The sequence below is a fragment of the Phaenicophaeus curvirostris genome, chromosome 1 (assembly GCF_032191515.1).
Source record: "Phaenicophaeus curvirostris isolate KB17595 chromosome 1, BPBGC_Pcur_1.0, whole genome shotgun sequence".
Classification (NCBI taxonomy): Eukaryota; Metazoa; Chordata; class Aves; order Cuculiformes; family Cuculidae; genus Phaenicophaeus; species Phaenicophaeus curvirostris.
Window position 1 is genome coordinate 30,896,637 of NC_091392.1, and position 17,261 is coordinate 30,913,897.

Here is a 17,261-nt window from a genome sequence, read left to right on the forward strand (position 1 = left end):
GAGCAACAAAGCTGGTAAAGGGACTGGGAAACAAATCTTATTAGTGGCTGAGGAAACTGGTGTTGTTTATCCTGCAGAAGAGGAGGCTGAGGGGAGACTTTATCATTGTCTACAACTACCTGGAAAGAGGTTGTAGAGAAGTGGCTGTTGGTCTCTTCTTCCAAGTGATAGATGATAGGACGAGAGGGAATGGCCTCAAGCTGCATCAGGGGAAGTTTAGATTGGACATTAGGAAAAATTTCTTCACAGAAAGGGTTATTAAGCAGTGGAACAGGCTGTCCAGGGAGGTGGTTGAGTCCCCATCCCTGGAGGTGTTTAAAAGGTGGGTGGATGAGGTGCTTGGGGACATGACTTAGTAGTAAACAGGTATGGTTGGAGTTGATGATGTCTAAGGTTTTTTCCAACCTAATGATTCTATGATTCTAGGATTATATTTTTTTGACCTTTACATATATATGTATATTAATATAATTTTCAGGTAAACAGGACATTTAGGGTATTGTCTGGAGTAATAACATATCAATTTAGTAGAAAGTTCTGGTGTTTACTAGTTTATGATTTTAAATCTGTTTGGTTTCACATTATATACTGAGTGTGTCTGTGACATTTTACAGTAAAGTTCAAAATTAATATTGTTTATTATGAAAGCCAGACTTTTATACCTACTAAAATCTTCATATATTCATTCAGATTTTACCCTTGGGTGGATATATAGGCAGGAGGATAGATATTGTGCAGTTTTGGTTTTGCCCTTTTTGGATACAAACTGAAATACCTCAGTGATGTTTCCCATTGCAAGGTGTGTGAAATCAAATGAGAGACATAGCCCCTTGAAAATTAGAGTAAGATAAAAACAGAGTTGAAAACAAGTGAAATGGCATCAGCAATATTTGCATACATGTTTTTAGCTGTTGTAAATGAAGGCTTAATTTCTAAGTGAAATTGAGTGAATCTGAAAAAAAAAGGTTGGAGTCCCAATTTCTTGAATGTTTTTCTCTTATATTTTAGCTGTATTATTGAGAAATAGGAAGGAGTTGGCTTCTAATGATGACACAGTTTAATGAAATCTGAAAAGAATTACATACATATATGTATTTTTTTCTAGTTTCCTACTTGTTTTTCATTTATTACCTGGCACTCTGAGAATGCTGAAGATTTCATACGTGTTCTGCAGATGACAGCTAACCTATTTGTATTTACTAGACATAAGAAGTCGCCATTCTATTATCTAGTGCTGTTCTACAAACATTGGAAGGATAACCAAGTCACTTTTGTTTTTCTGTGGTCTTCAAAGGGACGTCAGAGATGGCTTCAGAAGAAAAAGCTTCTATCCCTCTCATTATATGAGAGACCGATCCCCTCATAAGAGGGACTCTCCGTTCTTCAGGGAATCGCCAGGGAGCCGAAGGGATTCCCCGCACAGCAGATCTGGCTCTAGTGTCAGCAGCAGGAGCTACTCTCCCGAAAGAAGCAAAGCCTATCCTTTCCACCAGTCCCAGCATAGCAGAAGTATGTCATCTTTACATAAAAGAAATATTTCTTCTCAGCAAGGTAATGGTGGATTAATAATGAGAACTAATTAGTGAGGTAAACCTGCAACTCACTGTATAAGTCCTTTTTCTTTACATGTTGTCTTTTACAATGAGAAAACTAGGCATTTTGTAACAGTTATGTGTTGTCTGCTCTTCCTTGTTTCATTGTACTCTCTGTTCCCTTGTGAATCTCATGTGGGAGATTGTGTTATTTCAGTAGCAGCTCTAGATTGACTGTAGGCATGTCAGCTGCACAGCTTTTTCTAGGATCCTATGTTATTTTCCTTTTAGCATCAACTGCTTCTGTTACTTATGTGCTTCATTGGATTCCCTTAAAGGAAACTTTGCTGATGTGTATAGCACATGAAGACTTTTCCTCCTGCAACCAGGGAAAAAGGGGTATCGAAAAAATAAAGTGCGTAGTGCTACTCATAACTCTTAATGAAAATGTTTTTAGAATTCCTATACTGTTTTTTTTTTTTTTAGTAATTTCATCTCCTCATCAGATTCTTTCAAATCTTGCTTTCCTCAACAAAATGTGAAACATATCTCAGTTAAGTCTATACTATATATGTTCAACTTTTCAAAAGCTTGGCTGTTAGTCTTTCCCAGAAATCTAATGAATCGTCTGTTTTGAAAATATTTCAAGTTTTCCTATTTAAACAATTTGAAAAAAAAAAGGGCAAAATTGCTTTTCTTAGGATACTACAATCTTATCTGCTGCTGTTTGTACAGCTTATAATAATTAGTCCAATTTGATTTCCCTTTCTGTGAATGCTTTCTAGTGAGCTGTATAAATGTACTGTTCATCTTGGCAGCTTTACAAAATTAATTAGTTTTTTGTATATTCACTTGTATTCATATTGGGTGCTTCAAGAGTTGCACACTTGACCATTTTGTAGCACCTCTTGCCAAAAAAGGATCTTGTGGAGTTTAGTTAACATTGTTTAAATATTGAGGAATTGTTTCACTCCTTGCAAAATACCAGTTATCTTTCTACCTCATCATTGCTGCAGAATGTCAAAAGAATTGCAATACTTGGTGAATTTGAATTCCTGTCAGTGTAGGAGAGGAAGAGAGAAATACAATATTCAACTAAATTTGTAGAAGTGTTGATGTACAGATCATAAATACCAGAAACAGGAAAAAATGGTTGTGAGAAACCATGTAAAATTTAGGAATGCTTCAGAATTTAAAAGGAAGCAGCTCATCCCTGGGTCTGAAAAGCAGATATCACAGGAGCAAGACTTTTGTGTCACTTGGTGGTGTCAAGGGAGACATTCTGTTCTTCAAGGGATGTGACAGATTAAATACGTGATTATTTCTGCCTTCATGGTTTTGTTTTTGTCATTTACTTTGTATTTATAGGAACTTATAATTTTTCACAGATTTGCTTTTTGCTCCTCTCGTTGTTAAAGAGATTTTTTAGTTAAGGTAATTAATAATTCATCTTTTGTTTTATGGCTACTAGAAATTATTAAATAAGCCTGCTTGCTATGTTTTTAAGTATGCTCTCTGTTTAGAATCATCTTCAAGTCAGGGGTTAAAGTGTGATTTGGAAATGCGTGCTTTTGCCGAAGTAACTTCCCCAACTATTTTCAGTAGCATTTTTGAAAGACCTGTCAGTAGCTGTGAAGACTTTGCATGGATTAGTGGGTCTTCACTTCATAACAGTAACTTGCTTGCCTCTAACAATGTGCATAGATGAACATGTTTGATCTTTGCTTCACATTAATTCTACACTATATATTTGCTATGAATATGTGAGAAAATAGTAGAAGACCAGCTGTTCAAATAGCTCTTAAACATTTCCTATGGTTAAAAGTATGAGTTTTGCACAGACTTTTCCTTACATTTTTTTGTGTAGGTAGTGCTATTTTAAAATATGTAACACGATGCAGTCGTATTTTATGACATTGAGTAAAAAAGGAAAATAGCATAGCTGTTAGGAGTGGGATGCCATGTTTGTTCTTTATTGCTTCAACTCATTACATTAAAGCCATACTTCTTTATAGGTCTACTAAAATAATTTATATCCCAATTTTCATAAGTATTTGATAGACTTTTTAATTCATCCCTTTCTTAATTGAATTGATACAAATGTCATGGAAGCCAAAGTCAGTCTATGCTGTTTTGCATTTGTGAACAGTCAACCCTTTCCCATTGAGTGTGAATAGCCTAGTTGATTAGCCCTACTGACAACTTGTTTGCTTTTCATATTTAGATGCAGATCCCATAGATGTAATCTGTGGACCACAGATTGAAAACAAGTAGTTCAAACTTTACCAATTCTGCTGCTGCAGGCTGTCTGTAACCAGTCTGTGGTGAGACTGTGCACAGGCTGTGATTAGCACAGGGAATTTGAATTGTCATTTTGCCTGTTTTAACTCTTACAAGAAAAACCCTGATAATACAAAGAGCATCTAGCCTGTGGTTGCCCATGGCAGGGCTTTTCAATAGACTGTGGGCTGCTACCCCAGTTCCTACACTGCCTGGTTTCCTGGGTTGATTGACTGGTGTCTGATATTTTACCAGTTTACGTTATTACAGGAATATTAAGAAGTAAAACCACTTCATCTCCCTAATCATACTGATATGCCCTTCCAGTTAATGCTGAAAAAAAAAGGATAATGTTTTCTTCCTAAATAAGTGAAATAATATAGCTATATGTTTCCTTTTTTTGAAAAAGAAGGATTATCGATATTTATTAGGTGGTAGGGTGTGTAGATTTTGTCTGACTTGACTGAATTTCACTGTGATTTTTCTGAGCCAATAAGAATATTTGCAACATATCTTCATTATAATTTTACAGTCATTATTTTTTTCTTAATGCTAGGTAAAGAGAGGACATCAGTTCAGTCACTGAAAACATCAAGAGATGCATCACCATCAGGCTCCACAGCAGTACCCTCATCAAAGGTGAATTTTCTTTTTCAGTGCCTCTCACTCTGGTATCAGATTGCTCATTGTTGTTGGATATTTTCTTTGGTTGGAAGGAGATACTGTTTACAGCTGTTAAGGAGAAAGAAGCATCTTTAATTGCTCTGAAATCCAGCAGAGTTTTCCATATCTAGCAGGAGGGTGCCAATAATGCTGTGAATCTAATGATGACACCAACAAGACTTCTTATTCTGTATTCACTATGTCATCTTTGTATGTCTTTAGAATTATCATTTTCCAAAGTCCTGAGTGTGCTAGGAAAGGAAAGATGAGGAATAAAATAGAGAAACAGCTTTTAGGAGCAACAGATTAATTGGACAAGTCTGTACTTGCACTGAACTCCATCCTTCAGCGTTTCCTAAGCTGTTACTGGATGTGGAGACAGTGTGGTGAAGCGTCTGACTGACTGGGAATATGAGTAGCAGAGTTAGCTTGGAAGCAGGGCTGCATGAGGATGTGGCAAGAATGATACTGTTTACTTGTGAAGGGAGGCACATTGCAAGATTGTTTGGTAAATGTTTTATGTTCTAAATAATGCTGTTTAATTTGCCATCACAAAAATCTTGTGGGCTGAGGACCGACTCCATAATCTTTTTGATTAGTTAAATGGGCAGTCTAATAAACAGTAATGAACAATTGACATTCAGTATTGTTTCATCTGTCCTGTGGCAGCAAAACCATTTTCACATCAGACTGTTTTGCCTGTAAATTATATTTAATTTTAAAATTTACACTTCTACAGGAGTATTTTCTCTAAATTCTTGCATAATAATTTAATGAGTAATAAAGAAACAATGCATTATATTGTTCTAAGTGAATAAGGTCCTGTTAAAAAGTAATGTTCACCCCAAGCAGCAGCGCCTTATTCTCGAGACCTTTTTTAATAAAAGAAAGGTACTTTTTGTTGTGAAAAGGTGAGACTGAGGGAAATAATTAGTTGTGGAAGAAAATCAGGCTTTGGTTGTGTTATCTCATTCTAAGTACTTACTCCTTATGCAGCTCTTTTAGAACTGCTGTGCTAGGCATCAGTTAATTGCCAGTATCCTTAAGGGGGGAGGCAGGCAATGTATTTTCAGTTATGTAAATAAGGAAAGTAAGATAAAAGCTGTTACGCACAAGTTGCACTGATTTTTTTTGGATTATAAAATAAACTTTATAATTAGTTCACCTGTTTTGCTTGCAGGCTTAGCATATTGCAGCTTTATACCAAATCCTTGCTTAATATAAACCTTTGAGAACACGCAGGCATTGCAAAATCTGTTGCCTCTTGTACTAATATGCAGTGTGAGCTTGAACTATAAAGTATTCTTTAAATGCTTTGCTTCCTTCTTCAGTCAGATCTGATCTGTGCTGTATAGCTTTTCTTTTGCCAGCAGTTTGTGTCTGTCTGCTGGCAGTGGATATCCACTGGACAGATCTAAGCTACACAAAATTAAACTTTGTGTTTGATGAAGGCATTTCCCACACTACACAATCATTTATGGGGTGTTCATCAGCTGCAGAAATGGAAGTACTTCAGTGACCTTTTGTTGCTTAACTCTTGAAGTCTCAAAATCTGCTTCTGTTGTAGTGTCTTCTCTCAGTGGAGCCTCTTGGGCAGATAGCTGGATTGTACTGACTGGTTAAGTTACAGAAGTTCTTCACTGTGATAGAAATAATGACAGAAAGTCTTGGCAAAACTTGATGAACTTCTCTCAGGCCAAGTCCTCACAGTCTACTTAGTCTTGAAAAATGAGTTATTTATTTTATAGATTAAAGGAGATAATTTTCAGCGCTCTAAGTTATAATTTAGCTTTGGAAGTACTTACAAAGGTATATGCTTCTGCAGCAATATCTCTTTTCGCTGTAGTAACTATATGCAAATCTGAAAAGGTATTGTTATCTGTCTTATAATTATTTTTTTACATATTCATGTGTATGAATTAATACATGTTGGTATTATCTGATCTTAACCACCTGTTTAATTGACTGTAGCATGAAGTCTTTTGTGTTATTTTTTAATAGCTGTCTGGACAGCAAGCATTGGCGGCTGTATCCAGCACAATTAGAGCAAAAGGCAGATGTGTGAAGCAGGGAAAGCTTCTCAGCAAGGATAGCAGAAAATTGACAGGTTTTGCTGCTGTTCCTTTGTTATGTATAGCATTAAAAAATTAAAGATGCCTCTTCTCTGAGGTAGGAAGGGAACTTCTGTTGTTTTTTACACTATACGCTAGATCGTTCATTTCTTGCAGTCTGCCAACGTTTTCCTCTAAGAAATATGTTCCTGTTTTTCAGTTGTCATGTGCCTGTGGAAATACCATTACTTTATTACGTAAAATGCAGTCAGGATTTTTAATACATATTTATTGACATGCTACCTGTAGAATTAAATTTAGTGATATACAATTGAACAGATTCTTTTTGCTGTATTCCAGTGCATACTAGAGTGGTTAGTTTCTGCTTACAGCTTCTGGAAATGTTGGAAGGCATGTGAGATTTTATTTATCTTCATTTCATGCCAAGCCAGCTGTCAGTGACAAAAATACTGGTATTTTCTTTTTGTTATTATTGTCCAGAGTTACATTTAAGGAAGAGGAGAGATTCACAATAGAACCACAATACAACTAGGGAGAAGTCAGGTTAAAAGTAAAAGTCAGACATACTATGGGGAGTAAAAACATGGGGGAAAAAGCCCTTGCCAGCAGATAATATGTAGTGATACTAGCGTAAGAATAATTGTGTAGTTTGGAAAGGTGAGCTGGGCTTATTGTATTAGGTGTTCTTCTAAGGATTCTTAGACCCCTGCATATCAGACTTTGTCACCTTCTGAATTCACTGGTTATAGTTCTGTAATTTGCAGTTACAGAAAAGGAAGATTCCTGCTTGAAAATTGTGGTTTCTGGATTCAGATAAAGGATGGTGTCTATGACACCTGAACTGTATGCTTATGCTGTACTGCAACATAAAGAAATGTTTGTGAAATAATTTACTTGGGGTAAACACAAAAGGTCTGAAGGTGAAGCAATTTTATTACAAGTCATAGTACTTGCTTCCTCTGGTTGTTGATGCATTTTGAAATGAATTAATGATAAGGTGGGAAGTGGGGTTCTTTTAGTTTTTTGTTTGCCTTTTTTTGTCCAGCTTTTTGCTAAGATGGAACAGGGATTGGGTAGAAATGATGATAAACTTTTTCAGGCAGTAGGATTTTCGCATCTTTTTTTAGATATCCATCTTGGTGTTGCAGTTTTTAATACTGGAATGGTATGGACTCTTGAATGGGTGCTTTTATGTACACACTTGATTCAAATAAAATGCCCACATACCGGTAACAATATTTTATAAAGATAGCTATTCCTGAACTGTTTTAGGCGTCATTGTTGCTGTTAGTAAAAGCCAAATAATATTCTTAGAGAGAAATGAATTTTTATTCTTTACGAGAGTATTTCCATCTGAAGAAGTAGATTAAAAGCCATGACAGACACTATTACTTTAATTTTGTTGCAATCTTTTATGCCTGAAAATCACATTAAATTATTAGATCACAGCACACTTATATCTGATTTCTTAATACACGTTTGATCCCTGCCTCTTTAAATTCAACTGGTCTCAAAGAAGTTTTCTATTATTTCTGTCCCGTGAATTCAATAAAACTCATTCTGCAAGTATGGTGCCTTTTTTAACATTTTACTGAACTTCATCGATTCATCTTTTTTTCTCCTCTCTTTTTTCTCTTTTCTTTTTCTTGCTCCCCACCCACTTCTCTTTTTAAAGAAATAAGTCACCAAATGAAAGAGCTTCAGCTTCCTTATTTCCTATTTTAAATTATTTCAGAATCTGAATAAATGTTTATTTTAGTTTTGAAGATATTTTGCCATGTGTAAAGCATTCCATGTTAAACCTTTACTATGATGTTTTTGTACAGGCCTTGGAAAAAAGCAACAGACTATCTGAAAAGGAACTCGCAGAAGCTGCAAGCAAGTGGGCAGCTGAAAAGTCAGAAAAGGCCGATGAAAGCAATTTACCTGAAATAACGGAGTATGATGTAAGACAGGAGTATTAATCAATTTATTTTCAAGTGTTACAACAACAGACTCTTGTTTGTCTGTATTCTCCTGAAAGGCACATTTTGTAATTCACCCCTGAATTTGTCTACCTATGCTATTAAATGTTTGTTGAAAGGGAGCGAGAGGGGAAACTGAAGAGTTGTGATTGATTGGTTGATTTTAAAAAATACAGCAAAACAGAGTGGTTTTGTTAGTATAATTTGAATTGAGCTACAGCTGACAAAATAAAGCTCCATCTCTTCTGGGGATTCTCCAAGGACCTCTTGGACTACTGTAAGTCTCTGTGCCTACTGAACTCCTTAAAATTAGCAAGGGACTTCTGATTCAAAACATGAGCATACATGTAGAAAATAAAGACTAGAGGAAAAGCTCTGGTTTATTGAGTTCAGTTCCATGCCATGTCAGCCTGCCACGTGGTATATTCCTTTTCAGAAAGCAGTCCTCTTCTACATTAAAAATTAGGCTTTTGCCTTGGTACTGCAGTGGGTAGATATTTTTTTTTCCTCAGAACATTTATTTCATTAATAATCGGCATTGATTATTTGCCAGTTTATACCCATCTGTTCTTGCCCCTCCTTGTCTTCTACTCCTTGCTGTATTGAAGTGTGATTATAACCTTTTTCAGTCTTTGTTTTGTTATGCTGTTCTTTGATATGATGTCTTTGTAGGATTCTGCTGTGTTAGCAGGATTTGTATTTGTCATTTAAAACAAACCAAATGCCATGCAATGTCTTTTGGTAAAATAATCTGTTTTAATTCTGTGATCATTCGATCATCAACTTTAGAGGCATTCTTACAAAACCATATTTTGTATCTGCTTTACAAATTCACATCTTAAACTTTATAATGAATGGTTTTGTATTTTATATTTGTAAATAATTTGAGGCGGGGGAAAGATCATCTTCAGAAGCATCAGCACTCCTTGTATTTCACACTTATGGAACCTAAGGGCTTGATTAGAGAAATAAACTCACTGGATCCATATTTATCTGAACTTTTAAGTCATTCATGTAATGGCTGAGGGCATCAACAGCTTCTTGATACTGGATGGGACGATCCAGTTGGATAAATAAACTGTTCTTGCCCCTCCAGTGCTTAATAGTTGTACTTAGTGTTGCTCTCAGCTTTTCAGCAGCCTTTACTCCCTCTTGGACATTTCATGATTTACCGTAGTAACAAGATTTGGGATGCAATCTTAATTACTATTATATTGCTCTAGTGCTCATAGAACCACTTAAGCTTTTGTTTTTTCTCTAATGCTCTTCTCTTTCACATTAATGAAGTCTTAAGATGCTCTGCCTCTTTATTTTTGAATAATAGAAAAATTCCATTCATGTTCTTCAGTTCTTAAGTATTATTTAAAAAAATAAGTAACTATTTTGCAAATCTGTTCCATAACATTGCGTTTAAATATGCTGTAGTAATTTCTTCTCTTTTGCTATGTAAGCTCCTTGGAACGGGAGTCTGTTTTCATTGGGGCAGGGATACTGTCTTAATCTCTGTTTTAGAGAGAAGCTTATACAATTTTATTACTTCAGAAAGATTTCTCATCAGGAATAATCTGAGTACATGTTTGCTTTTTCTATACAACAGATATCTCTGTTCCTTTAATATTTAACCTTTGGTCCTGAATGCTGCAAGAATTCTTCTGACAGCATTTTGATTTTACCATTGCCTATTTACTTTTGATTTTGTTACTTTAATCCTTCCCCAGAAAGCTAATCCCACTTTCATTGTGGGTTTATTGCTACCTGGTGTTACAAATATCACATATACAAGTTCCTTCTCAGTGGAAGGGCAGGTAAAGGTTATCTGACATCATTGTCTTACACAGTTAATACTGAATCATAGTTTTTTTATGATGTTGCATTTTCTACATGTTTAAAATCCATATTTCTGTATCTTAGATTGTAGCAATAATGCTTCACTGGTAGTCTTGATAAGCAAAGTCATACTAAGTGAATGACTATATTTGGGTTTTTATTTTTGCTGTCACGCTTTAAGCTTTTTATTTTACTCTCAGCACTCTGAATTTTATTTGTTTTTTTTTCTTTTTAAGGCTGGATCTTCTGCTCCATTGTATGTCGAACAAACGGAGGAAACGGAAACAAATGTGACGGATAATACGGAGTTATATGAGGATGGCCACCTTTGCCGCTCAAAAGCAATTGCAACTAAGACAAAGGAGATTGAACAGGTGAGTCCTCTTGGCATTTTGTCACTGATACAACGCCTGTGTAATGCTTTGATGTACTAGAAATATGATGATTTATTTTTTTCCTCCTTGGAGTGTAATAGGAATTTAATCTGATTTCTTGAGATGATGTGATGACAACATCCCCATCTATTTAATTCTGTATGTTACTGAACAAGGATGGCATTTATCTGCACGTGAGAATTAGTGGTTATTTTCTATAATGCACATGCAACAGATAATTTCAAATATAATTAAAATATAAGGCTTTACATGATATCAAATTATCAGAAATTACTTTTTCACTGTAATTTCCTTGACTTAAGTATGTACAGTGTGGGATTGAGCACTAGAAGCTGCTTGTTGGATTTATTTTTATTTTGGAGAAAAACTCCAAAGTGTGTTTACTCTGAAATGTGCCAATATTACTTGTGGAGGAAGAATATGGTTGAAGATTCACAAGCACTTGAAAATATTGCTGAATTGGGACCGCAGATACTGGAAGTGACAGATCTTTGAAATGACAAGCATTGTGACAGTATCAAAGAAACATCCAGGATAGATGGGACCTCACCTGGGCCAATCTTCTCTTGAAACAGGACCTGAGAACAGGTCATTCAGGGCTCTGTCAAGCTGAGTGCTTTATATTGCCAGTGAGGGAGACCACTGTTTCTCTGCTCAGCCCATTTGAGTGTTTCACTGCTCTCTCCAGTCCTGCATGTGGTTCTCCAGAACATGATTTCTTTCCATCAACATCACTGTTTCTGCTCCCTGCTCATCTTGACAGTTTTCCTGTCCGCATCCTTGAACTGTGGAGTCTCAGTTCCTTGCTGTGGTCCCTTGCTTTTGACTGGCCCCACCTGGGGAGGTGAGGGGACCTGCTCCACCTGGAGTGGACTCAGCTGCTCTCAGGAAAGGCTTGAGTTCCCAGGACCTGCTGGCTCTGCTGCTTTGTGATTGGTAGAACAGGATCTTTCCTGACACTTGGGCATGGCGAGTACTGGGAAAATGATCCCTTCCATCCTGGTGCATCTTCTTTTCCACCTTTGTACCTCTGTGCTGAATGAATATTCTGCAGTGTTAGTGTGTCTCATGTTTTAATATATTCTGTGAAGTAAGGTTTAGATCTATGATGTGGCCTTTTATGTTCTATTTGTTGTTTGGGTTTGGGGTGTTTTTTGTTTGTGGTTTGTTTTGGTTTTTTTTTTGGACCTAAGTGTTTCATTATGCCTCTAAACATGCTTTCCCTTCTTTCCTCCACAATTACAGTTTTGAAATTTGGTGTTATGCGTTGTCTGAGTATGGTAGGTTAGAAGCCTAGTAAGTAAGTGTTCAAAAAATTAGCCAGGAATACTCGAGAATAGAGTAGCAGGGAATTTTGCATCAGCATGTCAAGGTCAATGAATATTTATAGGCTGCTGATGTAACTGTTTCATAGACTTTTTTATATTTTTGCATTTAACAACAGGCAATATACATTGAAGTATTGATTTTATTTGTTTAGTTTCTGTTTTTATATAGTTAAGGATCAGTTTATCCTTTTAGCACATAATGTGCTGAAGTGTGGGTTTTTTTCGGAAGTGATGACAAATATGTCCCTGGTGTTAAATTCACAGTTGGAGCAATTCAGCGTTGGTGTTACACAAAGGGCTATCCCTTTGTTCCTTTGCAAGCATGAGTAGCAGGGATTCCTGAAATGTCTTATCTTGTCTAGACATCAAGTCTGCAACACTGTATTAATTAGTCAATTATTATGTGTCCAGTTTCTTAAATGTTATATATGAAAGTAGAAGTGACATGAGTTACCTCTGAAAATCTATTATTTTCTGAAGACAAATTTTGCCAAACGAGCCAAGTACCTTCCTTGATTTTGGCAAAGATTCAAGCCTCTAAATTTCTGAATGAGATTTGACACTCAGACCTCAATTTGTCTGTTACCACAGAGCTCTGGCATCCAAGAAGGAAGCATAGGAATTAATGCATTCACAAATGCTTTTTTTTTTTTCTTAATGGAATTACTGGCTGACTGGATGCTCCAAGTTTAACAGTATTTTTAAGTATTCTGCACAATAATATTTTTAAGTGTTCAAACATCTGGATTAATTGCTTGTTTACTTGACTTTCTAAATTAGTATTACTTGTTAACAGCCCTCTGTAGTATTAATGAACTGTTACCCTTCTTGGACAACCTTCTTGTTGGAAAATTTTTCTAAAGCTTGCATTTGAAACTTCATTGAAGTGGTGCATACAATAGAAGAAAAAATGGGTGTGTGGCTGGGATGGGTCAATAGGCTGTCCAGAATCTGTTTCCAGACCTGATATCTAACTGCTTTTCATTTTCAGATAAATTACTTAAATCTCTAGCAAAGAAGCTGCAGTTACATAAGAGAAACAGATTTTAGCAATTGTAGTGTGTAGCTTTCAGAAGAACTGTTTCTTTTTCTACTGCTTTGCCAGATCTTTTGTTCTGTTAAGGTCTATATGGTAATAACTGAATTGTCTTTGTATGTACTTAAAACATTAACTGCTTTGTTCTCTGGCAGTGCTACACTGAGAGAAGAATGCTAGCTCACAAAATTACACTTTATATTGTAAGGATTTAGTTAATAATGTTTTGGTTTTAATATTAGACCATAAAAAGAAATATACAGGCATTTCTGCAATGTATGGAGGTATATTGCATGCCTTCCTCCCTGCTGCATCCTGTGGTCATTGCTAGTTTTGTTTTGCTTCCAACAAAATTGTTTTACAGTGCTTCAACAGTGTAAAAGCAAAAGAGGATGTAAATACAAAGTAGGTTCCGTGTCTTGGCTAGGAATAAGCTAATGAGGAGCCATGGTAAGTGTATTGGAAAAGGTTTTTAAGTTCTGGGTATGTTAGATTAACCATTAAATTATTAGTAGTTGTAGTAAAATAAATAAATGTATAAATTGGGCTAATGGGAATCCAGGAAGGAATGAAGGAGGCTGTCAAAGCTGGCCTTGGATGTACCTTTTCCTTTGACTTCAACTGAGCCAGGGAAACGTTACCGTTGGTTTGCTTGTGCTGTTGCTTGTTTCAGGCAAAATTATCTAAGACAGAAAAAAATCCCCTAATTAAAATATGAGTTAAGAGGAGGATAAGTGAAGTGAAGCTCAGGGAACTGGAAGAGTAGCTAGAAAACACATTAAAGGATTATTTTTGATTATGGATGAGGTCAGACATGCTTTGTTTCTGACAGTGGAACAGGCAAGAGTAACAGGCCAGGTGAGAGTAAAAGATGAGGAAGCTGTAGATTTTTGGTTCCCTTCTAGTGTTTTTGTTGTCCTTCAAACCTTGTGTACCTTATGCACAGTTGCAAGGCCTTAGTGGTGGACTCATCATCAGTCTAATTTGGTTTGTAGCGTAGTATGTATCATGCTTCCTTTGAGATTATGTTTGTTCTATTTAAATGTAAGATGTAATTAAGTGTGTTAATTTATTCTCTCCTGATCAAGAAAACATTTGTCTCAGGTTTTGGTGTTTTGTATTCGGCTTCTCAGAAAAATCGATAACTATTCCTTTACTTAATGGTATCACCTGTCTAAGAGCTTATTTCATCCTTTTCTGGTTTTTTGGTTTAGTTGTATGAGTACCCCTCTCCTTATACACAAGGCAAGTCATTTATTACTTTTAACACATTTTTAGGAGCTTTTTCTTCCATATTAATTCAGACTTGCTGATTTTTCTGCAGTCTTTTAGTATTTGTTCTAGACCTCCTTAATTTTACCATTGCAAAATTAAAACAATTAAGCTACTACAATTAAGCTATGCTTATTTGCATCTTTAGAGTTCACACTTGCCGTAAGTCTATTTTGTGCAGGGATCTTTCTGTTTTCTAAATCAGAGTTGTTTATTAGAAATCTACGTTTTCATGTTTATGAAACTACAAGATGGAGAACATAAAACTTTTTGGGCAGAACCTTCCTAGTGTAATTGGTTCTCCTACAAATACTTTGGTTTAAAGGAGGATACTTGTAAAAGGATGTGAAAACTTTGGCTACTTTCCTTTTCTTGTGTTTGGCTCACTGTGCGTTAGAAGTTAGAGTCCTTCAATTTCCATTTTTTGAAGTATGTTCTTTTCCCTTCCTGTGGACATTAATGGGTTATTTGCTGTGCTTTGCAGTGTTCATAATTACAAACTGCTGCATATGCAAAATCAGTGCCGCTCACTCATTTTACTTCAGCACCTGAAGGTATAGTTTAATAAGGAAATGTATTACCACATTTCAGCTTTTTGCCAGCAGCTTTTTTCATTGGAAAGCTGATAAAAAATGTTATTTATTATGCAACATTCACAGGGCGATTCTTTTAAGAGAATTTAACATCAGAAATATATTCGTGTATAAAGTAACAGTCGCATATTTTCGTCCTTAGACTCAAATACATTAGATTGAATTCACCTTTAGTTTTCTATCAACTATCTATGGAAGGTTTTGTGTTTGACGGTTTATTTTTCCTTATTTTTTTTTTAATATAACAGTTTTTAACCTGTAATAATCACATTATTTTGCAATTGGTAAATGCTGGGGACTTGACCTGTTGACAAATCTAGTCATGGATAGTTTTTGATGTAATGGTGCTTCATTTGTGTGACCAAGCAGGACTGCAGATTCCAAGATCTGAGAGAGAACTGTTTACTTACAGACAGCTTTAAAGGAGATTGTTTATAGATATTATAATTTCATGGCAGATCTTTGAAAGACTTAAATGAGAGTGTGTTAGCAATTAGATACTTGATAAAATTGTTGAGCTTTGTTAAAATCAAAGAAAACATGAAAGAAGGTTTGTACCTGTTTCAGTCGTTGCTCAGCTGTTCAAATGTGAAAGACAAGATCAATTCTTGGTCAGATAAAGTGAAAATCGAAGGAGTTGTCTATTAAGTAGTATTTTTTTCAGTCAACAGCTAGCAATGATTGTTTGATTTAAAATTTCTTGTTGTGTCATGAGAAACCAGAAGAACAACAGGATGAAAGAAGAGTTGGAAACTATAATACTGAGTAGGCTAGGAAGAAGAAAGATTAATTTTAAGAGGTGATGAGTTTAAACAGGATTGGAAAAGGCATAAGAAAGAGAATAAACTCTCTAAAAATGTGGGGACCTTGATATTTAATTAGGAACTAATTATGAGAAATTGCCTACTGGGAAAGCTGTCAGAAGTTAAGACGCTTGGAAGGATAAGCAGAATTGACGCAGGTGAGCCTCCTGAGAAAGCTGAAGGACAAAACCAGAATTGATGAATAGTCTGAGCCTTGATAAAGGCAGTAGTTCCTGTGGGAGTAAGAATTATTGATTTTTTTTTTGTGTGTAAGGGGGTGGTTGTTGTGGGTTTGTTGTTTTTAATAACTTGAATTTAATTTAGAGGGTAGAGAGGACTTCCTTTCCAACTTTTTCCAGCTTATTTGTTCTTTAACCGAATGGCACTCGTGAACTTGAGAGGTGGTTTTGGCTGTGTTGGTTTCTTTTATTTTTGAACTGTTTTAAGTGTAGAAGATGAGACAAAATTGTCTCTTAATTGGCTCAGTGCACTGTGAGTTTTAACTTTTTAGTATTTTTTCTTTCTTGTAACCTACTATCTCTTGAACAAGACATCTTTGGAATTTTGGAGGAATATTTCATCATTGCTGCCAGGTAAATCTGTTTATTTTTGGATTGAAACAGAATGAGAATAGGATCAGTCCCATGTACCTAATAAATAGATCCAGCAATTTGCTGCAAGAAAAACCCCTCAAAAAATTACTGTCTGTCATCTGTACACCCCGATCTTAACACTGATTTCACATGAGCGCCATCAGTATTCCTTGTACATTCTGATTGTTGATCTTCTGAAAGGCTTAGAAAAGAAACAGGAATCCAAATGGTGCTTAAAACAGAACGTATGTAGGGCAAGTGGAAAACAGTGTCATAAAGGAAAGGCTGCATAAAACCATATGTGATGACTGGAAGGTGGTAACTGAGCAAACACAAAAAAAACCCTTGGTAAGTGGCAAATGAAAAGTAGTGGCAGGAATGTCGGGGACAGGGGGGACCTGATGTTTGGCATGGAGGCTGATTTCCATTTCTCATGTACGGATGAAAGCTTTCAGGTCTCGGGAGGTTTTAGTAGACAGGGACAGAAGAGTATCACACTGACAACCTGTAGGTAGGGAAAATCTGTTGAAGTGTGAATCTAGGGTTCTATGTTTTTTCGTGTGTTTTACTGGCTGCAGGGCTGATCTTAATATAACAGAAACTTGTTTTGTAGATGTCAGTTTGCTGGTGCATGTAGTTTAATCCTCAAATCCATTTGTAGTCTGATTTGTATACAACACTGATTTATGTGTAAATATAGGATCATCTGTAACCAAAGACACTTTGGTGAAAGGTTTCATTTGTCACCTAGTTCTTTAGTTTCTATTTCTTTTTATATTCTGTATCTCGGTGCTTGGCCTGTGATATATTCTTTCGTCTGGAAATTGTTTCACTGAGCAGGATAAACTTAATATGTTTTAAAGTTGGGTAGGCCACAGTTTTTTTAATAGCTTGTTCTTTTCT

General features: G+C 35.8%; 1 protein-coding gene across 5 annotated transcripts in view; it reads left to right on the forward strand.

Annotated features, from left to right (window-relative positions):
• The window catches only part of PPHLN1 (periphilin 1), a 354,335-nt gene that overhangs the window by 315,669 nt on the left and 21,405 nt on the right, over positions 1–17,261 (forward strand). For 3 of the 5 annotated variants that reach the window (XM_069851828.1, XM_069851836.1, XM_069851819.1), the window contains 4 exons: positions 1,295–1,551; positions 4,369–4,451; positions 8,374–8,493; positions 10,575–10,712. In XM_069851828.1, coding sequence (XP_069707929.1) covers positions 1,295–1,551; positions 4,369–4,451; positions 8,374–8,493; positions 10,575–10,712 — 598 coding nt within the window. The remainder of the gene's footprint in view (positions 1–1,294; positions 1,552–4,368; positions 4,452–8,373; positions 8,494–10,574; positions 10,713–17,261) is intronic. The other 2 variants (XM_069851855.1, XM_069851846.1) reach the window with 1 other exon arrangement.